The sequence below is a fragment of the Sturnira hondurensis genome, unplaced genomic scaffold (assembly GCF_014824575.4).
Source record: "Sturnira hondurensis isolate 20B ecotype Veracruz unplaced genomic scaffold, ASM1482457v3 Scaffold0006849, whole genome shotgun sequence".
NCBI lineage: Eukaryota > Metazoa > Chordata > Mammalia > Chiroptera > Phyllostomidae > Sturnira > Sturnira hondurensis.
Window position 1 is genome coordinate 1,945,111 of NW_028079480.1, and position 20,249 is coordinate 1,965,359.

Below are 20,249 nucleotides of genomic sequence, written 5' to 3' on the forward strand. Positions count from 1 at the left end.
AAGTGGTAAGAAGAGGCCGATTGTCTTGTGTATATATGAATGTGGCAGAGGTGTGCTGGGAGCTGATTGGAAGTTTCATTGGGAAGTTACATAGACAGCAGCCTCCTGCCTCATAAATGACTAGAAGGTGGAGAGAGATCAGGGTTGAAGATGAAAGATTTGGCATTTAGAGCTAAAGAGCTAAGAGGGGTGGATTGAGCCTGGGAGATGCTGTCAGTTGGGAAGTAGTTCATAACACTAGCTAGTGTACAGAGTGCATACCTTGTGCCAGGCCCTGGTCTAAGTACTTTACAAAGACTAGCTTATTAGATCTATGTGGGAGGAGGAAGAAACAAAAGACCAGACAGACTGAGAGGAGAATCAAGAAAAACCAAGGGAGACTAGAAGGTAAATTGAGGAATTGTGGGTATGTGAATGTATGTACAGACACAGAGCTGTATCTATCTGTATTACCTCTTTCTATGTCCTCTGTGGTCAAGTCCGGGTTATTTAAATCAGATCTTGCTCAGCGACTTTCTTTTTTTTTAATTTAATGTTTATTATATTTTTGCCATTACCGTTTAGTCCCCCTATGTTGGGGGGCTCCACTTACAGAGCACCCCTGTCCGCCACGGATAAAAATAAGTCTACCAAGACATGATCTGCTTGGGGAGGAAAGGTAGCTGATCTCTCAAAGGAGAAGGGCCTTGAGCCTGTTCCTCAGTGAGCTTTTACTGGGTTCAATTTGCACAGCAATACAGGTAAAGCTCATCAATTGTCAGGCAGTAATGATCAAACAATAGGTAATATTCAAAGAGCTATTAGGGCTTATTCTGAGTTAGGGTCAGTAAGCTGAAGGGCCATGAAAATATGGAAACTCATTTCAGGCTTGGACCCTTATCAGAAAATTGAGGACATTCTTAGCAAAGCAGTTGCACAGGATGTTGTGCATTTTTTCCTAGTCCTGATTGCCCTGGGGAACCTCCTGCTCCTGCCCAGGGCTGCACTGCATTGTTTCAGGCTTAAGTCAGATGGGGGAAGTAAGGCAGCCAAGAGATTAGGAGACATGTTACAGACAGAATGAGGACTCAGGCTATGTCAAAGCTGAGGGGTGAGGGTCCATCACCCCCTTTTTCTGTGGCCCCCCAAGTCCTTCCCTGATGGCCTCATCATGACCATGCCTGTCTTAGGTCGTTCCTCCTTTGAGGATTCTTACCCATCTTTGGCTAACCAATCATCTGCCCAGGGCAAAGCAGGGCGAAGTAAAGGGGGCAGAGGTGGCACCCCTGATGGGAAGATAAGCTCTGTCTCCTTAGTGCCTTATGATCCCAAGGTCTCTTTACTCAGCCTTAGCCATGGGAGGGTTACAACTTCTGAAACCAGGCAGGGCAGTTCCCAACATCCTTATACCTCACTCCCTACCTCGATGACTTTCATTGTCTTTTTGAATACTGAAGTTATTCAGATTCCCTTTACCACCACTATTAAGTGGTGTTTTGAACATCTGCACCTTGAGTTCTTCCCCGCCTTAACCCACCTGAAGAAAAGTACAATTTCTGGTGCATCTGGGGAAAGGTGATTATGACTCACTCCTGTGTCTGGGGAGATTTTCAGGAACACCTAAGGAAACCAGCTTTCACCCTTTAGGCTACAGCATCTGATTTAGACAGTAAAAAAGAAATGGGCAAAAGGCAGGGCAAAGGTAACAAGATGAGATAATGAGCTTGTAACGTTTTTAACCCACCCAAATCAATAAGTCAAATAAACTGCCTGAATTAGCTTATCAGTTGGGGGTTGTGAATTTTACCTCCTATGAGTCAGTTAATTGATAAGGGGGAGCATTTGAAAATTTCTTAGGTATCAGATTTAGTTTGCATTCTATTGTAGATAAAGTACGAAGAGAAAGGCCTCCTTCATACAGTAATGAGAGAAACATGGCCATTCTGGACATGAACGTTATACAAGGTAGTTTCAACACCAAGCTTTGCTGTAGTATGACAGTTAGTGACATAAGATGCTGTCATGTGGACACCTACCCCTACAATCCCTCTGGACCCTGGCCAGCCTAGGGAACCCCATCCCTTCCCACCTCAAGGAGCATCGTCCTTTATAGCATCTTCCCTTCGGTTTCTCATCCTTCAGTCAGGCAGGCACATGTCTCTCCTGGTCGAGCAGATCCTTCTTGTGGCCCTGTCTTCCCTTTTTAGTGGTTATCCTTCCTTTTCCATCTTCTTTGAACTTCTAGGCACCACCACTCATCACCTCTGCCCCAAGCACCCCACACCTTTAGCTTCCACAAGTCTGTTTAAATTGCCCAATTTGTTTGCTCTGCAAATATTTACTGGATGCCAATACCCAGGCGTTGTTACTAAATGCAGCGATGTTTCAGGCAGTATCCCCAGCATTTTTACTAGTATTGGTTCAATGAATCCTCACAACCCCATGAGGCAGGGACTTTATTATGGAACTTCGTGGATGAGGAAGGTGAGGTTAGACAGATGAGGTGACCTGCCCAAGGCCACAGGAAGGAGCTTTAAAGGAGAGAGCCAGGACTGTGGCCCAGACAGCTGCTTCTGGAGCCGGCACTTTGCACTATACTAAGGCCTAGAGTTTTCGGAATGTGTATCTTTTCTTTTCCTCTTTCTTCCCGTCCAGACCCTTATCACCAGGTGCCTGGAGGTTTTAACAGCCATCTAACTGGTCTCGCTGACCATAACTACTCACCCATAACCTCCATCCATCCCCCACGCTCTGTTACCACATAATCTGCCTAAAACACTCTCGCCGAAAGCATGTACAGTCTCTTTGGGAAACGAAGACACTCGTATATGAGCTCCTGAGATAAGCCTATGATGAAGTAAATCAAATGAAGAGTGAGAACAAAATAAATGTGAAGATCCCTCCTGTGGAGAAGTTGCATAATTTTCCCGGTATGAATTATAGAGGGGAGAGGACAGGGCAGGCTCATAGAACTTTAGGCGAGCCCTGATTCTGAGTCAGAAGGGGGTGGGTTTTCTGAGAGGAGGTAGGGTAGTTAAGAGCTGTGGCCCCAGGCTGTCCTCACCGCAAACCCTCCACTTGGTAACATCCCCTGAGGCCTCTCCTCTACCAGCTCCAGTCCTGAGTTGCTCTCAGGGTTTAGCTTAGGGGGTAGGGGGGACCTCCACCCTTTTCTGAGTAAACCTCTTCTAGATGGAGTATTGCCTTCCTGTGCTCTTTCCTGAGTGCTTACCTCTCCAACAGGCATGTGTGCTCAAGGAAGTGGTCTGACCTTTGGAGGAAGCAGGCTGAAGACGCCATTATGAGGCAGGGCTTAAATTATTGGCCTTGGTTCAATAGCTTCCAGATATTCCTGGAAAGAAGAACAAATAATAAAATATCACTTGTTTTACTATTTGACTGTTTGTTTGCTATTTGCTTCCCAGATATTATCTAATTTAATCTTCACCCAGTTCTTCAGGGTACGCTCTATTTTTATTTCCTATTTTGCAGATGAGTTCATTGAGATTATTGAGGCAAAGGAGCCTGTGCCAAACCACGCGGCCAGCAAAGGAGGGCTGCCTGCAGAGCCCACCCTGCCATCTATATGCCTCCCAGGAAACACCGTTATGGGTGGGTGACTTGTTTTCCCCTCAGTTATGGATGGCAATCCAGGCAGGAGTGCTGGCCCTCTGCTTGCACCAGCCTTCACGGTGTTCAACCTCCACGTGGAAACATCTCTGGGGCTCCATCTCCAAATGAAGTGGTAGCAGTAGACCAACGAAGGCTGAGTTCTCCCAGGGCTGGCATTCTGTGATTACCGAGCATCAGTGGAAGAAGGGGGAGCTAATTGAGTGAGTTAGTAATTTGGTTGCCAGGGTAACTCCTTTCTGATTGGAAGGAAGGGATCACAGGGTTCAACACAGACCTTGCTGGATAGGGAAGTGGTGTCTGATCTTTGCTCCATGTATCTGCTTCTGAGCTGGAAAAGGAGAGCGCCAAAGAGGGTAAAAATCGAATCCAAATATTGTAGCACTTACGCCTAATTTAGAATAAAGTCCTTGGGTGGCTGACTCTGGAGTTCTCTGTGAAGTGCTGTGTTCTTTTGTTTGAATCATTTGTTATTTGCCAATTTCTGTGCTTATGCTGCATGTTTTTCATTGAGTGTATAGTTCTGGCCTTTTATCTCAGGCCGTTTTCTGTGGCCAACTGTCTTCATAGGATGCTGAGAGAATGGTTACAGCTTCTCCTAGCTCAGCCTAGGGGTCTGGAGTATGGTTTTCCAGGGTTCCGACGGCAGGGCCGCCACACCAGACAGCCACAGGGGCACCGTTCCTATTGCACGTGGCGTCCAGTGAGGGGAGGGGGATTTATGGAGGCTCTAACACAGAATGAGGAAGGGGACCTTCAACAGTGCAGTGACCTGTCACCTGTGGGCACCACAGCAGGGGAAAGTGGTGCTAACTTGCCGCGACATTGGAGCAGCCCTCCACACGTGCGTGTGGAGTTGTGCAGTAAACAGTACTGAACTGTGTGTTGGTTATCAGGCTGTTGGGGAGAGGCCTGGGGTCTGTGCTCTGAAATGACTTCAGAAATCACTTTGGTTGGTCACTCTGCCCTGCCCTCTCCCTGGACTATTTTTCCACCTATAAAATGGTCTAATAACTTTGAAAAATCAGTTCTGTAAACCTGTTTTCCAAAAAAGGATTTTGTGATGATGAACAAGACCTTGTAAGACTTTGAAAAAGAAGGACAGATATAGGGTTACAGTACATTTAAAGTAGCTGGTGCCCTGGCCAGTAAGTAGCTCAGTTGGTTAGAGCGTTGTTCTGATATGCCAAGGTTATGAGTTTGATTCCTGGTCTGGGCACAAGAATCAACAAATGAATGCATAAATAAGTGGAACAACAAACCGAAGTTTCTCTCTCTCTCTCTCGGATCAATAAACAATGTAAATAAATAAAGTGTTTGATAGTGGGCATGAGTTTTCTCCAGTCTTCCTTTTGTAACGAGGGGTTATACTACATGAGTCCTACGGTTTAGTCTCGCTTTAACCAATCATTACAAGAAGTCGGCACAGTTGGCGCAGTGACATCGAATCATGACCAGTTGGGTTCTGGATTGCCCCTTACCCACTGACCTCCAGGAAATCCCACCCTAGCTAAGAAGCAGGCCAAGGACCTCAGGGCTGCTCCAAAGTCACGGTAAGTTAGCACCACTTTCCCCTGCTGCGGTGCCCACAGGTGACAGGCCACTGCACTGTTGAAGGTCCCCTTCCTCATTCTGTGTTAGAGCCTCCATAAATCCCCCTCCCCTCACTGGACGGCACTGAACTGAGCCCCTTACAACCTTTTCTGGGCCAGCAGTGGGAAACAGCTGGCGAGGTGTGTTCTGGAGGTACTGCTCCCAGACCCTCGGGGTCTGTGTGTTTGAGAGAATGGGGGGATATAGACAACAGGCATTGAGAAGAAAAGGAAGTTAGAAAGAACTCTAACTGGTCCAGAAAGGACTTTTGGAAGCACGGTATGTGTTTGTTTCATGAGAGACAGAGGATCACTTAGCCTCTTAGGGGTGGGGACTAAAGGCCCTTTACCTCTGGTGAGGGCCAGGCTCCATGAACGCTTTACTCATCTCACTTCTCATCTGTCATGAGAAATGGGGGGGAAATGGAGGCCCACAGCTGAGCAACTTGTCCAAGGTCCCCATTTATTAGTGAACTTGAATCTAAACGAACACCCTGTCCACAGCCTGGCTCCTTCCTTTAGGAAACAGACTGAAGTAATTCAGAACCAGGGGGACAGAGATGGGCTGTTATATCACTTCTTAGGGAGAGAAGGCAGCAAATAAGCCAAAGGCTGAGGGCAACCCTTTGATACACTCCCACGGCTTCCCCGCTATGCACCTGCGCCCTGAGCGGCCCCTACAGCAGAGCTGCTCGGCCTTCGGGCCCCCTTGTAGAACAGGCCCACGTAGTGAGTGACCACCGTAGAAAGAAAGATAAACCTCCCTGTCTGCAGTGACTGAGCTGATGTTCTCCGCTCAAACAGGCAGAAGCAGCTTCATAAAACAGCTCCACCACTGACGAGTAACCCACAGGCTCTAGCGGGGTGTCCAACCCATGGCCGACGGGCCACATGTAGCCCACGGTGGCTATGAATGTGGCCCAACACAAAAATTTGCTTAAAACCTTTTTTTTGCTATTTAGTGCATAGCCCAAGACAACTCTTCTTCTTCCAGTGTGGCCCAAAGATGCCAAACGATTGGACACCTGGGTTTTGGTGAAAGGGACTGGTCTAAAACCTGACCTCACTTTGATTTAATTTCATGCCAGCACCAACACACACCCTGAGCAGACCCTGTCTAACTAGTGAGCTGCTCAGACACAAAGACACTCTAATTACCATCTGCAAGCTGGGCTGACAAAGATTTCAAGTGTTTTCATGTTTATGGAGATCAGAGAAGCGTGTACTGTGCATCTTTCCCACAGACAGCAAGTATAAAATACAACCAAACAAGAAATGAAACTCATTTATTGAAAACAGATATTTCAGTTAAGTTAAAATCCTATTATCAGGATGGCCACAATTCCAGACACTCCAGCACGAAGTGTAGATATGTCAATAGCCACATCTGGATGATGAACAGGCCATTGAATCTTATAAAACTAGAACACCAACTAACCGGTCTTCAGTCCCTCAGAGTGAGTGAACAGTATGTTACGAACTTCACCGCGGTTTACAATGGCAAAACGTGCAGCTTCTCCATTTGGAGGGTCACATTTTCTACTCGGTTTCCTTCACTTACAAAGGCGAGCTGGCATGGCTGGGGGAGGGGCAGAGGGAGGAAATCAACTCCGTCTACCCGGGGAATTGCAGCTGTTATTGCAAATGGCCCTGGAGAGCCCATTATAAGCTGCTGTGTGAGGCTGGGTGTCCCTAGAGCGCCCGTCACGTGGCGTCTCCCCAGCCCCCAGACAGGGCCCCCAAGAGCACCAGCACCACCCTCTTGGGTAAAACAGCAGAGCTGAGGGGGAGAGGAGGGACCCGAGGCCACGTCTTTGGACTGTTTTCATGAAAGCCCTGAGTGCGGTGGCCCGCGGGAGGTGCCGGCGGGCGCCCAATACGTCCCCACCAGCTTGCACCGCGGCGGTGGCTGCGCGCTTGTCCTCAGGAGACTCCAGCGCTGCACCGCCCACCTCCCATCCCCACCCTGGACACACCGCGGCTTTCCCCTCCACCGGGGGAACCGCGGCCAGTTACAAAGCAGGGACAGAGAAAAGGTCCTTTCATGGTACCGTGTGTTTTTAAGAATCAGCACCCCAAAAGACACAGAATGTTTTTTTTAAGTGTTGTAAATTTTCAAGTCTGGCAGTTTGAGGTACTCCCTGAAACGATCGTCTATTCGTGTTCCCCAAAAGTGAGTCAGGAACCAACCCTGAAAACGTAAAACAAGTAACTGGGGTCATCCTCATCCTTAGGGAGCATGGCGATCCCGAGAAGCACGACCTGTGGCCACAAGGTTGCTGAGCTGGAGGCCGGGGAGGCTGTGGGGTGCCTCCGAGAATGGTCACGCCAAATAAGGGGCCCTACTGACTGTGAGCTGGGGGTGCACTCTGTAATATGCCTTACATAGGGCCAACCGAGTCCTGCTTTTCAACACCAGGGCCCTTGGCCTCAGTTCCCCGCGAACACATTGGCGATGTTTCGAGTCCTCGTCGTTAGCTTATTTTCCCGCGTCGGAAGTGTGAGTTCATCAGTCTGAGTAAAGATGCAGCCTCTGGAGAATCCCCTGGCCCTCCGGGCACAGGTCGGCGCAGGCCGCACTGCTGGGGCATTTAGTCGCCAGTTCCGAGCGGCGCGCTCTCTCCGTTCACGCCGGGATCGCTGCAGATGGCCTGAGGGCTGGGGGACGGCGCGGACTGGGGCGCGGCCGTCGGGGGCGTCGGGAACGGGCCTTGGGGAACATTTTCGTGTGGCTGCAGCTCTCTTGATTGAAGTCTCCGCACTGCCTCCTTGATGAGGGTCCCCGAGAGCACGAGCTGCTGCAGGATCCGGTGCGGGTCGTCGTCGATGCCGTGGACGTCCGTCCGGGGCCCACGTCGTCGGTGTGGCAGGCGGCGGGCGGCGGCGGCCCCCCGCAGCCATCCTCGTCGGCACGGGCCGGACAGCTGCTTTGGGGCTCTCCGCTTGTCGTCTCCTGGAGGCCCGTCTAGGCTGGACTGAGGAGGCAACGGGGACAGGGCGCTGGGACCTGAGGCAAGCTCTGCCACGAAGTAGGGCGCAGCACGGCCTCTCACACGGCCGCGGTCCCCGAGGGCGCAGCGAACGGCCCCCGGGGGCGATCTGCCCATCGCCTCGGCCGGCGCGGGTGGCAGATGCAGCGGCAGAACGGGGGGCCCAGCCCCGTCTGCCCACACCGCTGCCGCCGGGGGCGGCAACGGTGGCCCGGGGGACACGCACGGGGTGGCAGGGCTGTCCTGCGCCGCGTTCAGCTTCAGCATCTCGCCCATCTGGGCCACCAGCCGGTCCACATCGCCCGAGCCGCTCGGGGGCACTGACTGCTCCAGCGGGAGGAAACTGTCTTCCTCCTCCTCTTCCTCCGCCTCCGCTTCCTCGCCGGCTTCCTCTTCCTCCTCCCTCCGTGCCGGCATGTCCCCCAGCCTGGGAACTCGAAGCTTCGCGGGCGTCTCTGGCAGTTCTGTGGGCCGCGGCGGAGCCGGGTGCGGAGCCGAAGCCGGAGCTGGAGCCGGGGCAGGAGCCAGGATCGGGCCGGGGCTGGAGCCGGGGCTAGGCAGACGCGGAAGCCGGAGAGCGTCTGGCACTCGTGCCGCGCGCTGCAGCAGTGAGAGCCGGAATGCTACCGGCTCGGGTTGATTTGTAAACAATGGGTGACGTCGCGGCTGGGCGCAACCACTGCGCGGGGGCCGGGGTGCCCCGTACCGTTGGGGGGCGGGGCACCCCTGAGCACGGGTCCCGCGTGAAGCATCGCTCCCTCTGAGCTCCACAGTCTTAAATACTGTCGGCGAGGACACAATGGGGAGCTGCTCCTCGCTCTTTTAGGCGGGAGTGATTGGAATTTCTGGCCGATGGACACCTGCGCGGACTGTGTTGGTTTCTTCCACACACAACACCTACAACTTACACTCACACGCCCACACGCTCCCCTCCTCTAAGCGTGTCAACTCGTCTGGTTCTGGCATTTGCGCTTTTGAGGTCCCGGGTGCCAGCAGCTGGGCAGTCACAACCCGGAGCGTGAGGCGAGGATGGAGAGGAGGAGGACTGAGGATAGGCGTTTGTTTGGCATTTGACATGCACGGAGGGGTGGGGATGGACTGCGGGAGGAGGGGGTGGGGTGGGGTGGGACAGAGGATGGCAAACGGGGGGAAATTGGGATTGCCGCAATAGAATAAACAAGATTAAAATTTAAAAATAAATAAAAGAAGAAATCAAAATAAAAGAAAACTTAAACACACACCCATCCTATGATTCAATTCCAATCCCGGAATGGAAGTAAAAACATAGATTTGCGTCCATGCCGACAGGCAGATAATCACAGAAGCTTTATTCATAAAAACCATGAACTGGAAACGGCTCAAGTATTTAACGCCAGGTGAATGAATCAACTATGGCACAGACACGATATAACAGAATACTCTTTAGCAACAAAATGGATGGAAGTGTTGTTACATGCAATCCACGGATGAATCTCAAAAACAGCACTATAAGAAAAGGAAGCCAGAGGGAAAAAGAGCACATACCACATGATTCTGTTTTTATGGAGTTCCAGAACAGGAAAAATTAATTTATGGTTGGAAAAAAAATCAGGAGACTGATCACCTTTGGAGAGGGTAGAGTGAGGGCGAGGACTGAGTTAGAAAAGGCCTGAGCAAACTTTAGAGTGGTGGTAATGTTCTCTATCTTGGTAGTGCTGGGTGGGTGTCACAGATGTGTGTGTATGTTAAAATTCATTGTATTTATCGCTCGTGAATTGTACATGAAAAAGCTGTAAAGAAATATTAAATTCTGGTTAAAAGACATGCTGATGAATTTAGGGGTGAGGTGTATTAATGTTTTCAATTTATACTTGAATGTACAAAAATGAGATGTGTAGAAGAGTGGGTGAGAGTGGGTAGATCTATGATAAAGCAGACATATAAAATGTTAATGTTATCGTATGACCCAGCAATTCCACTTGTAGGTTTCTACCTGAGATCATTGAAAACAGATGTTCACACAGAAATTTTTACAGAAATATTCTTAGCCACATTATTTGTAATAGCCCAGAAGTAGAACAACCCCCGTGTTCCTTCGCTAATAAATGGATGAATAAAATGTCTATTCATGCAACAGAAGATAAGTCACCATAAAAAGGAATGAAGTACTAGTGTAGCATGGAGGAATCTTGAAGACATTACCTAATTTAAAACCATACACAAAAGGCCACATATTACATGATTCCTTTTGTATGAAATTTCCAGGACAGATGAGCCTGAATAGACAGAAGGTAAATTAGTGGGTGCCAGGGGACGGGAAGACAGGGAAACTAGGACTGTTAATGGGTGGGGGGTTTCTTCTGGGGTGACGAAAACGTTCTGGAGTTAGACAGTAGTCATGTTTATACAACAGAGCGAATATACTAAACACCACTGAACTGTATACTTCAAAATCCACTTTGTTTTTCTTTTTTTGGGGGGGGGGGAAACAGTTGTACTGATTTCAGTGAAGACATCACATGTTCTAGCCCATCGTGATGAGGCAGCGTGTAGCTCTTCTTCGTAGCTAGAACTCAGTAATTCTTTCCATTCCATTCCAATGACCCCTGAGCTTGACGTCATGGACGCAGTCTCTCCGGGTGGTCATGTTCTGTTTGAAACTTGCTATCAATGATTTCAAAGTTCTGTTTTCTCATCAACACACTAACCAGAGGGATGTTCTCATATCCAGTACACTTATTATTGTTGTTGATCTTCTTGCTGCTGGGCTGACTAGCTGGGGAGAGAAAGAGTTTGCGGACAACTCAGTTGCCCTGTATGCCTCACATGAAAACCTTTCTTTAGAACTCAAGACTACTAAGATTTTCAAAGAACCATTCTACCTCACATGTTTTGTCTTCAACTCACAGTCATCTGAATGGTCGGGAAGCACAGTGTTTGAGGTAGCATTTTTGTTCAAGTACATTGTCTGTTGATTTGAGAATATGCTTCTGGCCTGGTTTAATTTCCTCTTCCTGGACTTTTCCCTCGATCCCTCTGTTGTGCAGTCTGGTGACAACTCTTCTTTTACCAGGGCATTTGCTCAGGGGACCTGCATCCGGCCACCCACTCACATCACACTGGACGGCTCCCCTGATGAAGTTACACTGGGCCAACCAGGCAGCAGAGGGAACAGGCCCCCTGGGGGAAGCTGTCCCAGTCTCCCACTTCTTCTTTGCACATTTTGTCCGGGGAGGGGTCTTCACCCTCACGAGTGTTATCGAGAGCACCCCTACTTTCCCAAGAGCTCTGTGAATTCCCTAACTTCCCTGCTGAAGTTAGTCTGAGTCCCTTCGGTTCTCATCCCCCCGCCCCCTCAGAGCCACCATAGTGCAGGAACTGTGCTAGATTAGAAGACACATGGAAGTTAGGTTTTTGGTTAGGTGTAGTGGGCAAAGGGGGCTGGGGTACAAGAAAGCCCAGGTGCTCACTGGGCACCACTTCGCATAGCAAAGTATGGGTTACTTTTTCTGAGTCCTGCCGCAGGGACAGAGCATGGATCACAGGCAGAATTCTGGTACCAGAAACTTGGGTAAGGCAGCTAGGCCAGCCACCCATGTAATAAAAGGGTCTGGGGTTATTTCCTTTAGAATGTGGGTTTTCCTGTGAACAGTTCATCTTCTAGGCTGCTCCAGCTCAGAGTCTGTTACCAGGAGAGTGTGAAAGGCCATGCTGACCTTTCTGTGGACTGACATCTGCAACGTGGAGTGTCTATGGTTTCTAAAATTTACTTTAAAGTGAATTTAATGCCATGTGAAGTAGGTCTCAGTTTCTAAATGCTCACATACAATGGTAGTATCTAGGTGTTGGGTAATAGAGTAGTCTGTTACCAAATCCTTGCTTTCGTTGACTGTTTGAAAATGTTGAGAATAAAATGTTAGAAAAAAACAAGCTACAGAAAAGAAGTGATTCATGTTGTGACTTCCTTTAGAACTGCCCAGGGCACGGGGCGCTGAGGGCTGACGAGTGGGAAGGAAGGGAGGAAGTATACACCCTGCTGGCTGGGTGGCAGGGGAGTTGTGGGGATCCATTCTCCGGGGTGGAAAGGGCGCAAACAGTCTGCCAAGGGCTGACTGAGATCTTGCCCACTGTGGAGGATTTCAAATGGTATGGCAGGAATGAGGCTCCACATCCTCAGAGGCTAGCAGCATCCCCTAGGGTTATGGGCCATAGGGGCGGCAAGGCAGACACAGGCTGGCGCCTTTACGAATTCCTGCGTTGCCTCCCAGCTCCCAGATAGGAAGGCTTTTGGAGCTGGGTTGGTGGGAGAAGGGGGATTTGTACTGAGAGAAGTGAAGAGATTAGGGGATTCACACTGAGAGGCAAAGAGGTGCTAATGAAGTATTAAACACCTCTCAGTAGAGTAGCTGGAAAAGGCTGGAAACCTGAAGGCAGAAACTGAAAATGTCCTGAGGCTGTCGGTAGGGTGGAGAAGGTAGGGTGGAAAATGTCCTGAGGCTGCTGATAGGGTTCAACCAGGCCTCTGGTTGGACAGGTTTGTAGGACCAGGTGGGTCTGTAACTGGGTAGTTAACTAACTGGCTTTGGGATAACTGGGATGGAGCAGCCTGGAATATTTTGCTCCTTATGAAAGTAGAAAGGACTGAAGATTTGGGAGGGGGTTTAGAGGAATGCAGCCCCAAAGGTGGAGACTTGAGTAGGGCACCGAGTTGAAAAGGGTTTCCTCTAAATTCCTGTCCGCAGGGAACTCATGAATGTGATCTTTAGGGTCTCTGTAGCTGTAATGAAGTTGAGTTCAAACTGGGTTAGGGTGGGCCCCCATGCAGGCACTGGTATCTTGGTATGAAAAGGAGAGTTGGACAGAGACACAGAGACACAGAGGGACACTGCCATGTGTCTGTCCGAGGCAAACACAGGAGTGGTGCTACCACCAGCACAAAACACCAGAGATGGCCAGCGATCACCAGGAGCTGAGAGCATGGAGCAGCTTTTCCCGTTGGGTCCCCAAGAAGGAACCAGCCTTGCTGAACGATTCAGACTCCTGGCCTCCAAAACTATGAGGGAATACATTTCTGTCGTTTCAAGGCACCACATCTGTGGTCATTGTTACAGCAGCCCCAGGAAACTAGCACTTGTTTCACGGAATTGTTTGGAATGTATTCTGCAGTAGTTCTGAGAATCATTGGAGAAACCAAAGGGTTGGGAGCCTCTCTGAGTGCTGTGCTAGGCCCAGTGGGGCGGTCTACCACTGGAACAGGAGGAACGAACGAAGAGATGAAAAGACAAGGGGCCCATAAAGCCTGTTGCATGTTGATCACAGGTACAAAGTGGCCGTGTCAGTAAAACATCTTTGCAGGGACTATTAGATAATCCCATATAGGCTGATGTAATTAGTGTTCCCACTGCGGGGGCTGCAGAAATGGCTGCACTGCCTTCGCCAAATAGTGGCAGTGGGAATGAAAAAGTAGATGCACAAACCTGCAGAGTGATTGGAGCGTGGTGGAAGGCAGTTTCAGATCTGTCTGCCTGGATGCCTGGGACTGGGGTGGTGTCAACAGAATTGGAAATCAAGAGACATGTGGTCAAGCAGCAAAATTACTATGCCTCTCCATTTTGTGAATTCATTTTCCTTTTGTGAAAAGATTCACAAAATCTATTTAAAGATTTTGACTTTATTTATTTAAGTAGATATACATGTACACGGTTCAGAGTTCTAAAGGTCAAAATGAGTAACACCAAAGTGCTTCCCCATCTCTGTCACCAGCCACACAGTTTTCCTTGCTAGACGCAAACTATACTATCGTTTCCTGTGGATCCTTTTCAAAGATATTTGGTGCATTTACATATTATTTTGTATTCTGCCTCCATTTTTTAAAAATCATTTTTTAGTCCTGGAGGCTGTGGCTCAGTGGCTTGAGCATCATCAGCCTGCGAACCAAAAGGTCACTGGGTTCATTCCAGGCCTGGGTACACGCCTGGGTTTGGGCCAGGTTCCTGCTTGGGGGTGTGTATGAGGCAATTGATCCATGCTTCTCTCCCTCTCTTTCTTCCTCCCTTCCCCTCTCTCTAAAAATAAATAAATAAATTCTTCAAAAATTTTTTTTTATTTTTCAATTGCTCTTGACATACAATATTATACTGGTTTCAGGTTTACTCTGCAGGTAGTCTGCCTCCCTTTGTTAAACAGTAGCTATAACGAGGTTGCTATTTGTCTCTCAATTACCATTCTCCCCTTCAATAAGCCCCAAGTTGTAGCAGCACCAGAGCCACGGGACCACATTTCTCAGCTTCTCTTGCAGCTAGATGGGACCATGTTATTAAATCCTGGCCAATGAGATGTGAATGTGAAGTGCTGTGTGGTACTTCTTGAAAGCAAGATCTTCTCTTTTTCTTTAATTGTGTCGCCTGGAGTGTGGATGTAACAGTTAGAGCTCTAGCAGCCATATTAAAATATGAGACAGCAGTGGACTTGAAGGAATCTCAAACAATGTCTGAAGACAAAATACAGTCCTAGACTGCCTACCTCTCTATCTCTTTTACGTGAGAAAGAAATAACATTTATGTGAGAAAGAAATAACATTCTTCCTTATCTTGTTTATGCCAACCAGGAACTTTGAAAAGACAATGCTAATACAATCAGAAAATCCACAAAGATGGTTGGAAGAGCAATGCCAATTAGGCCTATGAGAAGTACTCAGAGCAAGAAATGAAGCAGATGATAATAGTACCTACTACATATTGATTATTTTTAAAAGCTGTTTTTGTTGAGATGCAATTTACATACCATAAAATTCACCCATTTATTTACAATTCAACAGTTTTTAGTATATTTGCAAAGTTGTGCAGTCATCACCATAATTTAACTTCAGGGCATTTACATAATCCCACAAACCCATTAACTGTACTGAGTATTTAACTCTATACTTGGCACTCACACCCTGAAAAGGGCTTTACCGATACTACTTCCTTTAGTTTTACAATAACCTCTGAGTTAGGTATTATCTCCTTTCATGAGTGAGAAAACCAAGGCACAGAGATGAGAAAATTTGCCCAAGATGATACAAACTACCAGTGCCAGAGCCAGGATGCAAACTTGGTTTTGGTTGATGTCAGAACCTGCCATTTCCAACCACTCCCAGATGCTGTTACTCAGGCTTTGCAGTCTGGTCTTTGAACTCTGCCTGGTTCTTATTCCCCAAGGCCTGCTGATTCTTTCCTTCGGTGCCTCTGCCAGTAGTCATGCCCTATTTCTGGTCCCATTGCCAATGCCCTTCATGTTTCCTTGGCTGGGCCCTAGCCTCTTTCCCTTTAATCCCCTCTTCTGGCAGGTCAACTTCCTAATGCCCAACCCTACTCAGGTTACCCCCCCACCCTCCCCTCTCAGTAGGTCCACATTGCCTCCTGAATAAAATCCTCAGCTCCTTAACACAGAATCCACAACTCTCAGAGGCCTGGCCCTGGTCCGCTCTTCCAACCTTATCTTGTCCTCCACCCCCACAGAAGACCTTTGCTCCTATGAAACGGGGCACTTGCCAGCTTTCAAACACTTCTTACACATTCCTGTATCCCTGTGTTTGGTCCTATTCTTTGTGCAGGGAATGACTCTACCCACTGAAGTCTTAGTCCAGCTATAAACCTCCCCCATGAGGCTATCTCTGCTCTCCCCAGTAGACAGTGGTTTCTCCTGTCCTCAGCCTTCGCACCCCATTCAGTTGCCCCAGTGGGGCTCTTATTGCACACTGTACTTACTATACTATAGTTATCTACACTTGGACTGGTTTAGACTGTAAGTTTCTTGCTTCCGGAAGGTCCTTTGATTGGCTAGGCCTGAGTTGTCTGCCCACCCCTATAGCCAGAGATAGGGTCAGTTCCACCCAAAATGCATGGACTGAGGAAAGGGGAGCAGAGGACCCCTAAAGAGATGCTGGATGTGTCCAAATGAAAACCTAAGTCCAGTAGAGACAGCATATAGTCTTTCTGTAGGGCCCAAGTAACCTCATTGTTTCGCTTATTTTTTTATTTATTTGATTCATTTGTTCCTTTATTCATTTAAAAAATAGTTGGTTAAGTAAAACCAAATATAATCCTTAACCCGTAGAGCCTGCAGTCTAGTGGGAGAAGCCAATGGCATAACCGATCACACCAATAAATCTATTCGTGCAGCAAATGTAAAGTGGTAACCTGAGACACAGTTGTTGGGTCCCCAGAAGGTTTTCAGGTTTCTCAATCCAAATGACTGTGTGAAATGATTTTAACTAGGTGACAAGCCTTTATTTCACAATTAGAAATAGTCCTTTAAATTCATATTCCAGAAGAGGTAACCTTGGATTTAATTCACAGGGAAGTGTTAATAAATGAGCAAAGCAGATCTTACTTCCTATATTCTTTTTAATTTTTTAAAATTTATTGATTTGAGAGAGAGAGACTTGTTGTTCTACTTATTTATGCATTCACTGGTTGTTTCTTGTATATGCCCTGACTGTGGATCGAACTTGCAACCTTGATGCCTGGGAATGATGCTCTAACCAACTGAGCTACCTGGTCAGAGCACTACTTCCTACATTTTTGAAAGGAGATGGATGGATCCTATGGGTGGGGATGACTGGAGGCCTAAAAAGGGCTGAAGGACAATTTCCTTTACTTTCTGATTTTGAATGGGAAACTCTTGGAAGCTGACTCAGAAGGCTCTTGTGTAGAGGATAAGGAGGTGGGGGAAGGCTTGGGGCCTTTCCTGACCTTTACCCTACTTCCTAATAACTATAAAGACAGATGTAAAATTTCTCTCTATACCAAAATATCCTCTATGAGAATGGATTAAAGTGGCAGAAAGAAAGGATCCATCCATGCTTCAGCTCACATGACTGTGGAGATAACCCTCGACACAGTGAGTCATTACGTACCACTCATTCCTGAACATGGCATGTGCTACCGCTTTGAAACTTACCGTCAGTCCTGGCCGGGTAGCTCAGCTGGTTAGAGTGTCATCCCGATACGTCAGGGTTGTGTGCTCAAGAATCCACTAATGAATGCACAAATAACTGGAACAAAAATTCTCCCTCTTTTATATCAATACATTAAGAAATAAAAATAAATAAAGAAACATCATCAGCACCTGGGGCCTCCTGACTTGAGGTCTGGGGGTTTCTGATGAGAGAGGCCAGAGAGATTCCAATTCTAAAGAATCTGGTGGGTTTGTTGGCCTCCCACCTCGTCCTGTAAGACTCAGTATCACCTTGTGTCTCTCTCAGGCCTGGCTGCTTTGAAATAACTTCACGTTATCAGAGAATTCGGTCCTTGCTTCTGTTGCAGCCCAGGCAGCCTGCCCCCCTTGCCCTCCAGCCATGTCTAAGCTTTCTGAGGGTAGGATTCAGGGCTAATTCAACTCTCCAGTCCCAACTCGGGCTCAGTGTCAGTGTCTGACAGATGGTGAATCCCACTCACAGATTCTGGTGCTTCTAGTCTAGTCCTTCCTTTTCTCTGCTAGCCTCTTGCCCGGTGCCCTGGCTGCTGCTCAGCTTGTTCTCCCGGCTGGGGGAAATGACCCCCAGAGTTTTACCTGGGTGTTGCTGCCCAGAACTTGGTCATTTTTAGCTGCACAGAATTGGTTCCTCTTCCCTTAGTCTCATTGAGTTCTCTCCCCGACTCTCTCACCCTGTGGCAGCCAACCTTGAAGTAGATTTTACAGCAAAGCTGAAGACAGTTTTCTTGTTTCAGCTAATGGAACACTGCAGATGTTAGTCTCTGGTGTATCTGAAGGAGACTAAAGGGTTAAGCTTTGCCCCAATCCAGAATAAACAGGTACCCCAGGAAGCAAATAGTTAGGAATAATTTGTAGCACATATTTGTTCTTCAACTTTTCTCCCCTTTGGGGGTAATTTCCCACTTTAGTGGAAGACCCAGCTTTTCTCCTGGCAAAAAGGGTCAGGCGGAGGCAAACTTCCTAGGCTCAGCCTGAGGTTGGCCCCTGTGCCTCTGCCTCTCCAGGGAGTGGCACAGAGACCCAAGGTCATGTGGGAAAAAAGTGGACGGTTACTGTGCTGAAAGCCAAGTGGCAATGAATGGTGTGACCTTAGTGGGGATTCTGGGTCCCTAAACCCCTTCTTTTCTGCCAGTTCTTTAGCCTGGTATTCTTCCAACGAATCCACTTGCTGTTAGCCAAGGTCAGTTTCCAGTGATTGCAACCCAGGTTGACATAAACCTAGATGGGCAACTGGAGGGGATGGATTAAGTAAACCAGGGAACATCTGTAATGTGGAACACTACGCAGCAATTCAAAAGAACAATGGCTGTGTTCTGACACAGAAAGATCACCAAGACCCATGTACAAGATAATATGGATAGTGTGTCACCATTTAACCTAAAAATAAAGAAAAATAAAGTACTTATTTATGTATACATGTGGTATCACTAGAACGTAATGCCACAAGAGAAGGGCTTTGTTTTGCTTATGCCTATATCTCCAGGCCTAGAACAGTGCCTGGCACACAGAAGCACTCAATAAATATTTGTTGTATAAGTGTGTTGTAGAGAAAATGACTTGGAAGGATGCGTATCAAATTGAAAATAGTGGCTTTGAGAACTAGAATAAGGGGGTGGTAGACAAGAAAGATTTTACCTGTATTTGAAATTAAAAAAAAAATATTATATTTATTTACTTTAGAGAGGGGGGAAGTGAGAGAAACAACGACGTGGGAGAGAAACATCGATCAGTTGCCTCTCATGTGCTCCCGACTGGGGACTAGCCTGCACCCCAGAATTGTGCCCTGATGGGAATCAAACTGGAGACCTTTCACTTTGCAGGACAACTTTCAACCAATCGAGCTATGCTGGTCCGGTGAAATTTTTTTTACAAGGAAAATGCCTTTGTGTATTACTTGCATAATTAAACAACACAAACAGAAAAGAGCTAAATATTTTTTCTTTTTTCCATCTGTAATCATTTATTTTATTTTTTTATATTTTTTTCTCTATTTTTATTGTTGTCACTATTACGGATATCCCCATTTTACACTCCTTTGCCCACCTCCACCCAGCCCCTTCCTCTCTGCGCCCCATTCCCTCTGGCCATCACCACACTGTTGTCGGTGTCTATGGGTTATGCATATATGTTCTTTGGCTAATTCCTTCACCTTCTTTCATCTAGTTCTCCCACCCCCACCCTGACAGCTGTCAGTCTGTTCTATGTGTCCACACCTCTGTTTCTATTTTGTTCATTAGATTCCACATGTAAGTGAGATCATATGGTATTTGTCTTTCACCTCCTGGCTTATTTCACTTAACATAATAATCTCCAGGTCCATCCATGCTGTTGCAAAAGGCAAGATGTCTCTAATCTCAATATATATGCTGCTGAAGTGAGCATATACCTAAATATAAACAGATGATGAGAAAGCCATTGAAGACGTGGTTTCAAAGACTTTATCATAACAAATACAATTTAGCTGGCAAAGAAAGGGGAAGTGGATATCACACGTGAGGAAGTGATATTTTGGTGGGGCTATTGGCCATTTTGACAAGAAAATGAACCATTAAATTTTTAGTCTTTTTAAAAAAAAGTGTTCAGTAAGCACCCTCACCACATTCCTAATCAGTCTGAATGCAAGACTCAGAAATGTTCGCTGTGCATGTGATAATTTTATATTTTGATGTGGGCATCAAAATGCCCTGTTTGAATTTAAGCAGAGGAAACAGCAAGAAAAAAAAGTGGAAAACAGAACAATTCATCCAGACTTCAAGTCCCTTGCATTGTTGGAGTGTGTGGTTAGAGGTGGAGGTTTGGAGAGCATGATGTTGGGGTGGGGGTCAGGGACAGAGCCTCCTTTTCTGTCTTTCTCTTTCATGTTGTTCCTTCTTCTACTTCTCTCCCAGCTTTCTCCCTGTCTTCCCCCCTCCATTGAGGATATGGCCTGGAAACACAAAGATGATTAGAACACTGCGCCTGCCCCCAAAGCTTGAGGTCTGTCTTGGTAGGTAAATGACGTGCAGTGACATTTGTGGCCGACTCAAATCCATGCCTTGGCTCTTAAACCATCCCCGAGAGCCCTGGCCCTTCTTCCCTTCCCCACCCCTCTGAATTCCTA

At 47.5% G+C, this 20,249-nt stretch overlaps 1 protein-coding gene across 1 annotated transcript; it reads right to left on the bottom strand.

The window, feature by feature from the left end:
- Positions 1–6,471: 6,471 nt before the first annotated feature.
- On the bottom strand, positions 6,472–8,842 carry FRAT1 (FRAT regulator of Wnt signaling pathway 1). The gene has a single exon (XM_037050827.1). The coding sequence runs from the start codon at positions 8,606–8,608 to the stop codon at positions 7,793–7,795; it is 816 nt and encodes a 271-aa protein (XP_036906722.1). The 5' UTR covers positions 8,609–8,842; the 3' UTR covers positions 6,472–7,792.
- Between the last annotated feature and the right edge of the window lie 11,407 nt (positions 8,843–20,249).